Here is a 12,521-nt window from a genome sequence, read left to right as displayed (position 1 = left end):
TCTGAGAAGACCGGGCCGGCTCCACGCTGGGCGTTTGATGGAGCGCAGAAGGGTGTGTGAGGTGCACTGACCCGTTCACACCAGCGCTCCCCGCATGCACTCGTGCTCCAGAACCAGGCTGACTTTATCACATGTCATTGACAGAAAGTGCACAAATCCAGCAGCAGTGACAGCTATTAGGACTTAGTGAGAAGCCTTAGAGGGGGAGAGAGGTGGCTTCTGGGAACTGGTGTTCCCTTTGCCACCCGGTCTGTCAGACCTCAAGAGAGAGCCGCAGGAACGAGTCCGGAAATCATCGATGCTAACACTCCTGGTTCTTCACTGTTTTCGCCTATGGGATTTTTGAATGGGTTTTTGCCGCGATGCTTCTAATAAGGTCTCTGGGCAACGCAAACGCGAACCAGTGTTTAGTAATATCATCTTCACACATGAGGACCACTTTTATCGAGTTTTGAAGCTTTTACGTGCCGTTAAAAGGGCGGCTAGCTAGCAAACGGCTAAATGAGACTACACTGTTGAGTCGACGGGGATATATACTGTACGTCAATAACGTCATCACTTCAAAGGACGAACACGGAAATTCTCTTTCCCTCACCTGGTTCAGCCCGGTCAGCCCGGGGTAATCAGTGCACACATCAACAACAGTCCAGGTTGAGTGGTGACGTGACGTGAAGCCTATGCGACACTGTGTGTAGTTCTGGATTAGCTTATCTCGAGCTTTTTTACTTCTAGGGCTCGCATTTACGCTACAAAACTCACGAAAGTGGTCCTCATGTGTGAAGATTATCCGACTGAACTCCGGTTCGCGTTTGATTAATCTTGCGTTGCCCAGAGAGACCTTATTTGAAGCATCGCGGCAAAAGCCCATTCAAAAATCCCACAGACGGAAACAGTGAAGAACCAGGAAGTCCTGGACTTCCGCGTTCTGACTACAAAATGACGTCATCCCTGCGGCTCTCTAGAGGGGGGACAGGTGTTGGGGGGGTGGAGACGGGTGGAGGGAAGCCCATTTGGTGCGACACTCTCCTGTCCTGCTTGTTGTTGTTTTTCCCTCGTCCTTTAGTGCTTTAACAGCGGTTCTCCACCTCCCCCCCACCAGCGCCGACCATTTGGACCGAATAAACTCAACAACCACCAACCTCCAGCAGAACAGGTGCTCGTACTCAATGGGGCTCTTACATGTTGTGGTTTGCGAAGAAGTTTCAACCATCTCTGTTGGGCGTTTGGTGATATATGCGGGTGCTCGGGTAGACGTGATGTAATCTGGCTAATAGCTCGGTTAATCCTCTTAACTTGTAACCCGCGTAAATCTCTCACCGCTGGAATGTGTTCCCCTATTGTGATCCGTTTCCCCCCCCCCCCCCCCCCCCCGGGTGTTGCGTGCCGGTGTGTGCGTGTGCACGTCCCGTCGGTGTGTGTTGGATTAGCGCGACGTCGCAAAAGTTGTGGCGGCCTGTGGTGCCTGGAGGTGTGAGCCCTAATCGCCTCTAATCACCTGTGCCGTGTGATTGGTCTAAATCCCCCCGTTTGTAAAGTGTTTGAGCCGTTTCACTCCTCTTTCCTCTCGGCTGCCAAATAATGATCCCCCTGTTTTGTAACTCCGAAGTGTTTGAGAAGTTCTCACCCTTTTTTCCTCGGGGCTGCCAAATAGTGCGCCGCCTGGGACTGGCTCCGTCCGGCACACAGCGTTTGACACCACATGACGAGATGCAGGATAGCAAAACGTCCTCTAGCTGAAGTTTAAATGCTCGCGTTGAAAAGAATCTCCTCTTGAGTTTTCCGTCTCGCTGTTGGCACGCGTCTGTGCGTCTGTCTGTATGCCCTAAATGCAGGGGGTTTCAAAGTCTGAGACTGTGGGCCTCCCCCCCCCCCCCCCCCCCCAGACAAAGCTTGGAAAAAGGCGGCCCCCTCGCTCAGTTGCTGGATGCCTATGGGGTCATGATGATGTTATTTGATCCCATAGACACTCAACAACTGAGCTAAGATAGCCTGATATTGCTGTTTGACATACTTCAGACTACAGCGAATACATAAAAAAAAGTTCTGTCTGATCTGATGGCATTTATTTGTTCTGATTCTGGGAAAGCTATACCACTACTGTATCTGGAACTATCTCTTTAACCAAATCACACTATCACTATGGGAGGCTATTCTATGAGATCTCCTTTCAATAACAAATCTAATCATGTTTCACTTTCATTCTCTGAGCCTCCCCTGAAACTGTTTGGAGCACCCCCCCCTGGGGAGGCCCGCCTCCCACTTTTGAAAATGTCGGCCATAATGTGTTCACTGTGGCCTCCCATACCCCCCCCCCCCAACTCACATCCACTGACCCTTCCATTCTGCTGCCCCCCACACTTTTTCTTTATATGAGTGATGTGAGAATCTGTAATGTGTGTGTGTGTGTGTGTGTGTGTGTGTGTGTGTGTGTGTGTGTGTGCGTGTGCGTGCGTGCGTGCGTGCGTGTGTGTGTGTGAGAGAGAGAGAGAGAGAGACAGAGACACCATGTGCAGATTCAGATAAACTCAGCTGTTCCTCTGTTGTTTGCCCCACGAACTGGTCAGAAAGGGCTGGCCAAATGGCACAGTGAGAGAGAGCAACTAAGTAACCCCCCCTCTCTCTCCCTCTCTCCCCCTCTCTCTCTCTTCTCTCTCTCTCTCTCCCCTCCCTCTCTCTCTGTCTCTCTCTCCCAGGCTGTCAGTGTGGAGTAGTGCTGGAGGCAGCAGGGTGGCTGTGTGCGGTGGGGAGTTCCTGAGAGTGTGCGGCGACCGGCAGTCACTCACACGGAGAGCGAGAGAGCGAGAGAGAGAGAGAGAGAGAGAGACCTACACAGAGCACAGAGAGAGAGAGAGAGAGAGGACTGGCTCGCTCGCTGACAGAGAGACATAGAGGCACTGCTCTCACACGCCCTCCTCTGTGCAGCGCGGGTGTGTTTGTTGTGGCTGCATCTCAGGGATTTGATGGACCGGCTCGGCGCTGGTCCGACGGCGGCGGCGGTGGCGGAGCGGCCGGCCCGAATGGTTCTGCTGCTGCTGGCCGGCCTGGCAGCGCTCTGCCCCGGGGCGCACGGTGAGTAAACTCCCCTGGACAGAGACCAGTCTCCTGTCTCTTGTTTTGCTTTCGCTGTCTGGTATAACCTGTCCCCTGTCTGTCACTTTGGGGCTGAGGCCTCCAAGTCATAGAACTTTTTCGTTTAATTAAAAAGTACATTTTGGCATTTTTGTGGGATTTTTTCCCCCTCTCCTCAAACCGCTCTGGTTTGGTTTCTGTATTTGTCTTTCCAGATAGGTTGGGCAGCTGTCAATTTTGGAGTACTTAGTTTTTATGCTCTGAAAGTTAACGGCTGTTCCACCTCATCAAGTCTCCCTCGGCAAGTTTTAACAAAGTTCAATTACATTTAATTCAAATCAGTAAATCTTGATTGTCCCCCGAGGGCAGTTCTGGTGCAGCGTTTAAAAAAAAAACGTGAGAGAAAGAAAGTGTACATACGACAACAACAAAAACACGATAAACAACACGTCAAACACCAAGTTAGCAAATAGTGCAAGTAGTATAATTATGCAAAGTGCTACAATAAAAGGTAGGATATAGTTGATGGTTGATGGTGGCAATTTCCATAATGCAAATATTGTTGGGTGAGAAGTTGATGCTATGAGGTTAGCGGTCTATTTTTTGCCCCCTGGTATTTATAATGGGCAAAAGCTATTATGATCTCCACAGGGGCTGCATGAGAGCGGGTCACTGCATGAGAGTGGGTCACTACATGAGAGTGGGTCACTGTATGAGAGTGGGTCACTGCATGAGAGTGGGTCACTACATGAGAGTGGGTCACTGCATGAGAGTGGGTCACTACATGAGAGTGGGTCACTGCATGAGAGTGGGTCACTGCATGAGAGTGGGTCACTGTATGAGAGTGGGTCACTACATGAGAGTGGGTCACTGCATGAGAGTGGGTCACTGCATGAGAGTGGGTCACTACATGAGAGTGGGTCACTACATGAGAGTGAGTCACTACATGAGAGTGGGTCACTACATGAGAGTGAGTCACTACATGAGAGTGGGTCACTACATGAGAGTGGGTCACTACATGAGAGTGAGTCACTGTATGAGAGTGGGTCACTGTATGAGAGTGGGTCACTACATGAGAGTGAGTCACTGTATGAGAGTGGGTCACTGTATGAGAGTGGGTCACTACATGAGAGTGGGTCACTACATGAGAGTGGGTCACTGCATGAGAGTGGGTCACTACATGAGAGTGGGTCACTGCATGAGAGTGGGTCACTACATGAGAGTGAGTCACTGTATGAGAGTGGGTCACTACATGAGAGTGGGTCACTGCATGAGAGTGGGTCACTACATGAGAGTGAGTCACTGTATGAGAGTGGGTCACTACATGAGAGTGAGTCACTGTATGAGAGTGGGTCACTACATGAGAGTGGGTCACTGTATGAGAGTGAGTCACTGTATGAGAGTGGGTCACTACATGAGAGTGAGTCACTGTATGAGAGTGGGTCACTACATGAGAGTGGGTCACTGTATGAGAGTGGGTCACTACATGAGAGTGAGTCACTACATGAGAGTGGGTCACTGTATGAGAGTGGGTCACTACATGAGAGTGGGTCACTACATGAGAGTGAGTCACTACATGAGAGTGGGTCACTACATGAGAGTGGGTCACTACATGAGAGTGGGTCACTACATGAGAGTGGGTCACTGTATGAGAGTGGGTCACTACATGAGAGTGGGTCACTGCATGAGAGTGGGTCACTACATGAGAGTGGGTCACTACATGAGAGTGAGTCACTACATGAGAGTGGGTCACTACATGAGAGTGGGTCACTACATGAGAGTGGGTCACTACATGAGAGTGGGTCACTACATGAGAGTGGGTCACTACATGAGAGTGGGTCACTACATGAGAGTGAGTCACTACATGAGAGTGAGTCACTACATGAGAGTGGGTCACTGTATGAGAGTGGGTCACTACATGAGAGTGGGTCACTGCATGAGAGTGGGTCACTGTATGAGAGTGGGTCACTGCATGAGAGTGGGTCACTGTATGAGAGTGGGTCACTACATGAGAGTGGGTCACTGCATGAGAGTGGGTCACTGTATGAGAGTGGGTCACTACATGAGAGTGGGTCACTGCATGAGAGTGGGTCACTGCATGAGAGTGGGTCACTGCATGAGAGTGGGTCACTGCATGAGAGTGGGTCACTGCATGAGAGTGGGTCACTGTATGAGAGTGGGTCACTGCATGAGAGTGGGTCACTACATGAGAGTGGGTCACTGTATGAGAGTGGGTCACTGTATGAGAGTGGGTCACTGCATGAGAGTGGGTCACTGTATGAGAGTGGGTCACTGCATGAGAGTGGGTCACTGCATGAGAGTGGGTCACTACATGAGAGTGGGTCACTGTATGAGAGTGAGTCACTACATGAGAGTGAGTCACTACATGAGAGTGGGTCACTACATGAGAGTGGGTCACTGCATGAGAGTGGGTCACTACATGAGAGTGGGTCACTACATGAGAGTGAGTCACTACATGAGAGTGGGTCACTGTATGAGAGTGGGTCACTACATGAGAGTGGGTCACTGTATGAGAGTGGGTCACTACATGAGAGTGGGTCACTGCATGAGAGTGAGTCACTGTATGAGAGTGAGTCACTACATGAGAGTGGGTCACTACATGAGAGTGGGTCACTACATGAGAGTGGGTCACTGCATGAGAGTGGGTCACTACATGAGAGTGGGTCACTACATGAGAGTGGGTCACTACATGAGAGTGAGTCACTGCATGAGAGTGAGTCACTACATGAGAGTGGGTCACTACATGAGAGTGGGTCACTGCATGAGAGTGAGTCACTACATGAGAGTGGGTCACTGCATGAGAGTGGGTCACTACATGAGAGTGAGTCACTGTATGAGAGTGAGTCACTGCATGAGAGTGGGTCACTGCATGAGAGTGAGTCACTGCATGAGAGAGGGTCACTACATGAGAGTGGGTCACTACATGAGAGTGGGTCACTGCATGAGAGTGAGTCACTGCATGAGAGAGGGTCACTACATGAGAGTGGGTCACTACATGAGAGTGGGTCACTACATGAGAGTGGGTCACTACATGAGAGTGGGTCACTACATGAGAGTGAGTCACTACATGAGAGTGGGTCACTACATGAGAGTGGGTCACTACATGAGAGTGAGTCACTGCATGAGAGTGGGTCACTGCATGAGAGTGGGTCACTACATGAGAGTGAGTCACTACATGAGAGTGGGTCACTACATGAGAGTGGGTCACTACATGAGAGTGAGTCACTACATGAGAGTGGGTCACTACATGAGAGTGAGTCACTGCATGAGAGTGGGTCACTGCATGAGAGTGGGTCACTACATGAGAGTGGGTCACTACATGAGAGTGGGTCACTGTATGAGAGTGAGTCACTACATGAGAGTGAGTCACTGTATGAGAGTGAGTCACTACATGAGAGTGAGTCACTGTATGAGAGTGAGTCACTACATGAGAGTGAGTCACTACATGAGAGTGGGTCACTACATGAGAGTGGGTCACTACATGAGAGTGAGTCACTGTATGAGAGTGGGTCACTACATGAGAGTGAGTCACTGTATGAGAGTGAGTCACTACATGAGAGTGGGTCACTACATGAGAGTGGGTCACTACATGAGAGTGAGTCACTGTATGAGAGTGAGTCACTACATGAGAGTGAGTCACTGTATGAGAGTGGGTCACTACATGAGAGTGAGTCACTGTATGAGAGTGGGTCACTACATGAGAGTGAGTCACTACATGAGAGTGGGTCACTGTATGAGAGTGAGTCACTGTATGAGAGTGGGTCACTGCATGAGAGTGGGTCACTACATGAGAGTGGGTCACTGTATGAGAGTGAGTCACTGTATGAGAGTGGGTCACAGGGGCTGTATGAGAGTGGGTCACAGGGGCTGTATGAGAGTGAGTCACTGTATGAGAGTGGGTCACTGTATGAGAGTGAGTCACTGTATGAGAGTGAGTCACTGTATGAGAGTGAGTCACTGTATGAGAGTGGGTCACTGTATGAGAGTGAGTCACTGTATGAGAGTGGGTCACTACATGAGAGTGGGTCACTGTATGAGAGTGAGTCACTGTATGAGAGTGAGTCACTACATGAGAGTGGGTCACTGTATGAGAGTGGGTCACTGTATGAGAGTGAGTCACTGTATGAGAGTGAGTCACTACATGAGAGTGGGTCACTGTATGAGAGTGAGTCACTACATGAGAGTGGGTCACTGTATGAGAGTGGGTCACTGTATGAGAGTGGGTCACTGTATGAGAGTGAGTCACTGTATGAGAGTGAGTCACTACATGAGAGTGGGTCACTGTATGAGAGTGAGTCACTGCATGAGAGTGGGTCACTACATGAGAGAGGGTCACTACATGAGAGTGGGTCACTACATGAGAGAGGGTCACTACATGAGAGTGAGTCACTGCATGAGAGAGGGTCACTACATGAGAGTGGGTCACTACATGAGAGAGGGTCACTACATGAGAGTGAGTCACTGCATGAGAGTGGGTCACTACATGAGAGTGGGTCACTACATGAGAGTGAGTCACTACATGAGAGTGGGTCACTACATGAGAGTGAGTCACTGCATGAGAGGGGGTCACTACATGAGAGTGAGTCACTGCATGAGAGGGGGTCACAGTATGAGAGTGAGTCACTACATGAGAGTGAGTCACTACATGAGAGTGAGTCACTACATGAGAGTGGGTCACTACATGAGAGTGAGTCACTACATGAGAGGGGGTCACTACATGAGAGTGAGTCACTGCATGAGAGGGGGTCACAGTATGAGAGTGAGTCACTACATGAGAGTGAGTCACTACATGAGAGTGAGTCACTACATGAGAGTGAGTCACTACATGAGAGTGGGTCACTGTATGAGAGGGGGTCACAGTATGAGAGCGCGTGTGCATTTATCTGCCCTGTCCCCCCCACCCCCTCATGTTTTGAATTGTTTGGAGATTGACAGCCAGTTGTCTTTTACGATGAATGTCATGGTGTCATGGTGTCATGGTGTCCCACAAGCTTTGTGACAGGCAGAGGGGGGTCGACAGCCTCGCAGACCCAAGAGGAAAATGCTTTTGTTTTGGTTCTGTTTCTGATTCATAAGAGAAAGAAGTCAGATATGAGATATCAATTTGAGTGCTGGTTCAGGCAACAAGTGTCAAGTGTCAAGCTGTACTGTAGATCCTTTGGATATATGGACTATGCTACTTTAATGTTTGTTGTTGGAACGCTGATAAAACAATTTCCTTCCAGTCCTTTACTAAAATAATCCTGCATAGTTGTGCCGTCATTGCTTTGCGTTGCTGGGTGTAGACAGGCCGGGTGTAGACAGGCCGGGTGTAGACAGGCCGGGTGTAGACAGGCCGGGTGTAGACAGGCCGGGTGTAGACAGGCTTGAGCTGAGCAGATATGCTCAGTTGTCAAGCACCCATTATCTCACAGTGGTCACAGTTGGGTGTCAAGCTGTAAAACCTTTAGATACATGTACACACACACACACACACACACACACACACACACACACACACACACACACACACACACATTTATTCATTCCATTGAGTTTGTTTATAAAGATGGCTATTGAGAGGTGGTCTGCAAAGTGTCACTGTCTGACTTGTTGCTGTCATGGGATTTCCCTCAGATGAGAGAATGCCTGTCACCTCTTTCACTTAGCGACCTATACTCTCATGGCTTAAACACACAGATAAATATGTATCTATACTCTCATGGCTTAAACACACAGATAAATATGTATCTATACTCTCATGGCTTAAACACACAGATAAATATGTATCTATACTCTCATGGCTTAAACACACAGATAAATATGTATCTATACTCTCATGGCTTAAACACACAGATAAATATCTATACTCTCATGGCTTAAACACACAGATAAATATCTATACTCTCATGGCTTAAACACACAGATAAATATCTATACTCTCATGGCTTAAACACACAGATAAATATCTATACTCTCATGGCTTAAACACACAGATAAATATCTATACTCTCATGGCTTAAACACACAGATAAATATGTATCTATACTCTCATGGCTTAAACACACAGATAAATATGTATCTATACTCTCATGGCTTAAACACACAGATTATGTATCTATACTCTCATGGCTTAAACACACAGATAAATATGTATCTATACTCTCATGGCTTAAACACACAGATTATGTATCTATACTCTCATGGCTTAAACACACAGATACATAATGTATCTATACTCTCATGGCTTAAACACACAGATAAATATGTATCTATACTCTCATGGCTTAAACACACAGATAAATATGTCTGTCATCATCTTTGACTAAAGATTGGTGAAGATGTCATTGATTAATTTTCTATTTTCTCATACAGTACAGTAGGAACATGATTCAACAGCTCGGACTGCAGCTGTGACAGTATCGATATATTATTCAGAATTCTTTGAAAGATTGCAATTTAATTGGAAGTCTTTGAAAGTGAGATCAATAATAATAACTAGAAAATATGCAGGTTTTGTCATCATGAAAAGCTCCGTTTTGCCCTCAAATGGCAAATATCATTCCCTTCCAATTGGAATGCCATGTTGATGTTGTGGGTTTGATATGAAGCATGGTCATAAAAGGTTCTGATCAACAGCAGCTATAAAAGCCCGTACAAAACGACTCTGGTTCAGAGCTAGCTGTCGGTTTCACAGTTGGTCTTGAAATACTTGTGATGTGTGTTCAGAGAATTTCCTCTGCTGTTGTCTGTGGAGAGCTTCACTTTTGAAGCTTTGGGCCAGGGAGTCAGTCTGGGAGTCAGGATCTATACATGGAGTGATATCAAAATGTAAACAGAATCACATCTGTGGATCAGAACACGAGTAGCATCAGTTCTCGCTCTCCTGTACAGACCGCCAACACAAACTTGCTCGCTTTGTAGTAGCCTGCTAAACCATACTGATCACATGATCTCATATTCTGTTTCAGTCTGCCGATCAGTCTGGCTTCCAGCATTGATTTCAGTGGGCGGGAGTACTTGCCTTGACAGACAACTCCGTCAGCCAATCGGCGTCGGCCAATCCAATCCAAATCCACTCGGGAAGAATGGCGTCTTTTCCACCGAGAAACTTAGCTGGTGCTATTCTTGTTTAATTGTTGTTATTGAGTCTATTCCTGCGATAACTGCACGTTACGGCTGTGTTTACTCTCCTAACGTTAACGTTCGCGCTCGTTGCTTCGGGAGCCGCCACAGCTGTTTTGCCAGCGGCGCCCCCTGATTGGCCGGTTATGTTAGTCAAATACGAGGCAGGTCCCTGATTGGTTTTTAGCAGGCTGACTTTGTAGTGAGAGAAGAAGTTTAAATTGAGAGACTTCCGACTGAACCTCTTCCGGTGGTGGTGTTGATCCTCCTCCATTTCACCACTTCAGTCCTCCTGTCCACTCTCTTAGACCACTTGTTCTGCCTCTTCTTCTGTGATCCTGGTGGAGGATCTTCTGAAAGGTCTCCCAAATGAGTAAAACACATGGGAGGTTGCTCGTAAATCTTAAGTGGCACGGTTCAATCTGCCACCTGTTCCTGCAGGCTGATGATGAGGTTCACAGAGAATAGATCTCACCCTGACCTCTGACCTCTGTCAGGCCCTGCTGCAAAGCAGAAGGAACACTAAAGCTGTGTTCACACCGAGATATTTATTTTTCGCTCTGTCGCTTGATTCAACCCTTTGGAATCGCTCTGTCGCTCTGTTTAAATCGCTCATCAACAGGCACACGAATTGACGGACATGTGGGGGCTATAACGTTACGCAATGTCATGATGTTTGTCCACTACGAGCCACCGTAGATGTTTACAAGCTAAAGCCTATCAGCGTGCTCCTAACGCGAGCTCCATACCGGTAGTACAGACTTCACTTCATGTCAGCTGTCAGCCTGTCAATCAGCTGTCAATGCGGTTTGTTGCCACACAATGAACCAGCGGTTTGTTCCAAGCCAGTGTGATCCTTGACTCGCTCTCACACGGCAGCCAATCAGCGTTGAACAGCGAGCGACTGATGCCAGCGTATTTTCGCTCGAGTTGGGATATTTCATCTGGGGCGACGAGCGTATTTTCTCCCTATCGCTCTGTCTCTGTCGCTCGGACGCCCAGCGATTTTTCTCCCGGGCGAATATACGCTCAATCGCTCGTTTGCATTGACTTTGTATGTAAACTCGATGCCAGCGAAAAACTTTAATAGGTCGGTGTGAACGCAGCTTTAGAAGTCATTGCAGTGATATTTCTGATATGATAATAATAACACTCATGTATAATAATCTCATCCACTTTGCACTTAAATGGATACATTACAAATGTATTTGTCCTTGTACAGACTTTTGTCCCTATCGCCCCATTTTCCTTTGACTTTCTGCCATGTTTAGCTGCTGAGCGACCGTGAAGAAGCTCAGCGCGCTGGCGCCACGGGTGATGATATGACTCGACCGCCGGTCAAGGAGGAAGCCACAACCACAGTCGCCCATCGCTTTAAAACACTGATATCCAATTCAGATGAACATAATGTTCGATATCATTTGAGAAGGCGAGATGGCGGGCTAAGAAGCTTCTTCCAGCCCAGGAGGAGACAGACGGACAAGACATACAAACAGAGAGGAGCTGTTTAAAAATACTGCCTCGTTCTGTCTCTCTCTCGACCCTAGAGCGAGAAATGTAGAAGGCCAACGGGAGGTTCACTTACCCTACCTCATCCGCTTCTGGATAGACGTGAAGAATCAACAGTCAGTCACTCACCGACGATGAGCTGCTTCTCATGCAGAACATTATAGTGTTTTCAATCTCAGCTGTCTTAAAATAGCTCAAAATCTCTCTTTTCCCCACCGCTTTTTTTGGTAAGAGCACGTCATGCGTTTAGATAGAGGATCTATTAGCTTTTGTCTTGTGTTTCTGTATGAGTTTGAAGGAGTTTTAACTTTTTTTACTTTGTTCATCTCTGTTTAAGGCTGTATAGTACTTTGAACCATGATAATCGTTAAGTTGGAATTTAGCAGAGGGCATAACAGTAGATTTTTTAAAGATGTATTTTATTTTTATTAGATGGGACAGTAGGCAGACAGGAAGGGTGGGGAGGAGAGAGAGAGGGGATGAAATGCGGCAAAGTACCACAGGTCGGATTCGAACCCGGGTCGGGCCGCGCGAAGGACTAAGCCTAACTAATAGGGGTGGGGGAAAAAATCGATTCACCTAAGTATTGCGATTTTTAATGTCACGATTTTTTGGATCGATCTTTTATTCCAGAATCGATAATCGCAAAAAAAAAAAAAAAAAAAAAAAAAATTGGGTGCTTGCAGTCAGGCCACTCACTGAACAGCAGGCCAGGCGCCGCCTACTGGTTTACTAGTGGTTTTATTACTTTATTAGTTAGTCTGAAGTAATAATTACACTTCAGGGTTAAAGTGGGTGCATCTCATTGTAAAATTGGA

General features: G+C 47.6%; 1 protein-coding gene across 1 annotated transcript in view; it reads left to right on the top strand.

Moving 5' to 3' along the window:
• The first annotated feature begins 2,942 nt into the window (after positions 1-2,942).
• The window catches only part of bmpr1bb (bone morphogenetic protein receptor, type IBb), a 36,314-nt gene continuing 26,735 nt past the window's right edge, over positions 2,943-12,521 (top strand). Inside the window, 1 exon segment of the mRNA XM_083657438.1 lies at positions 2,943-3,069. Coding sequence (XP_083513564.1) covers positions 2,961-3,069 — 109 coding nt within the window. The 5' untranslated portion in view covers positions 2,943-2,960.

Source organism: Poromitra crassiceps (assembly GCF_964638095.1).
Source record: "Poromitra crassiceps genome assembly, chromosome: 21".
Taxonomy (NCBI): Eukaryota; Metazoa; Chordata; class Actinopteri; order Beryciformes; family Melamphaidae; genus Poromitra; species Poromitra crassiceps.
The sequence above is the reverse complement of the archived record's forward strand: the minus strand, read 5'-3'. Positions and strand labels throughout refer to the sequence as shown.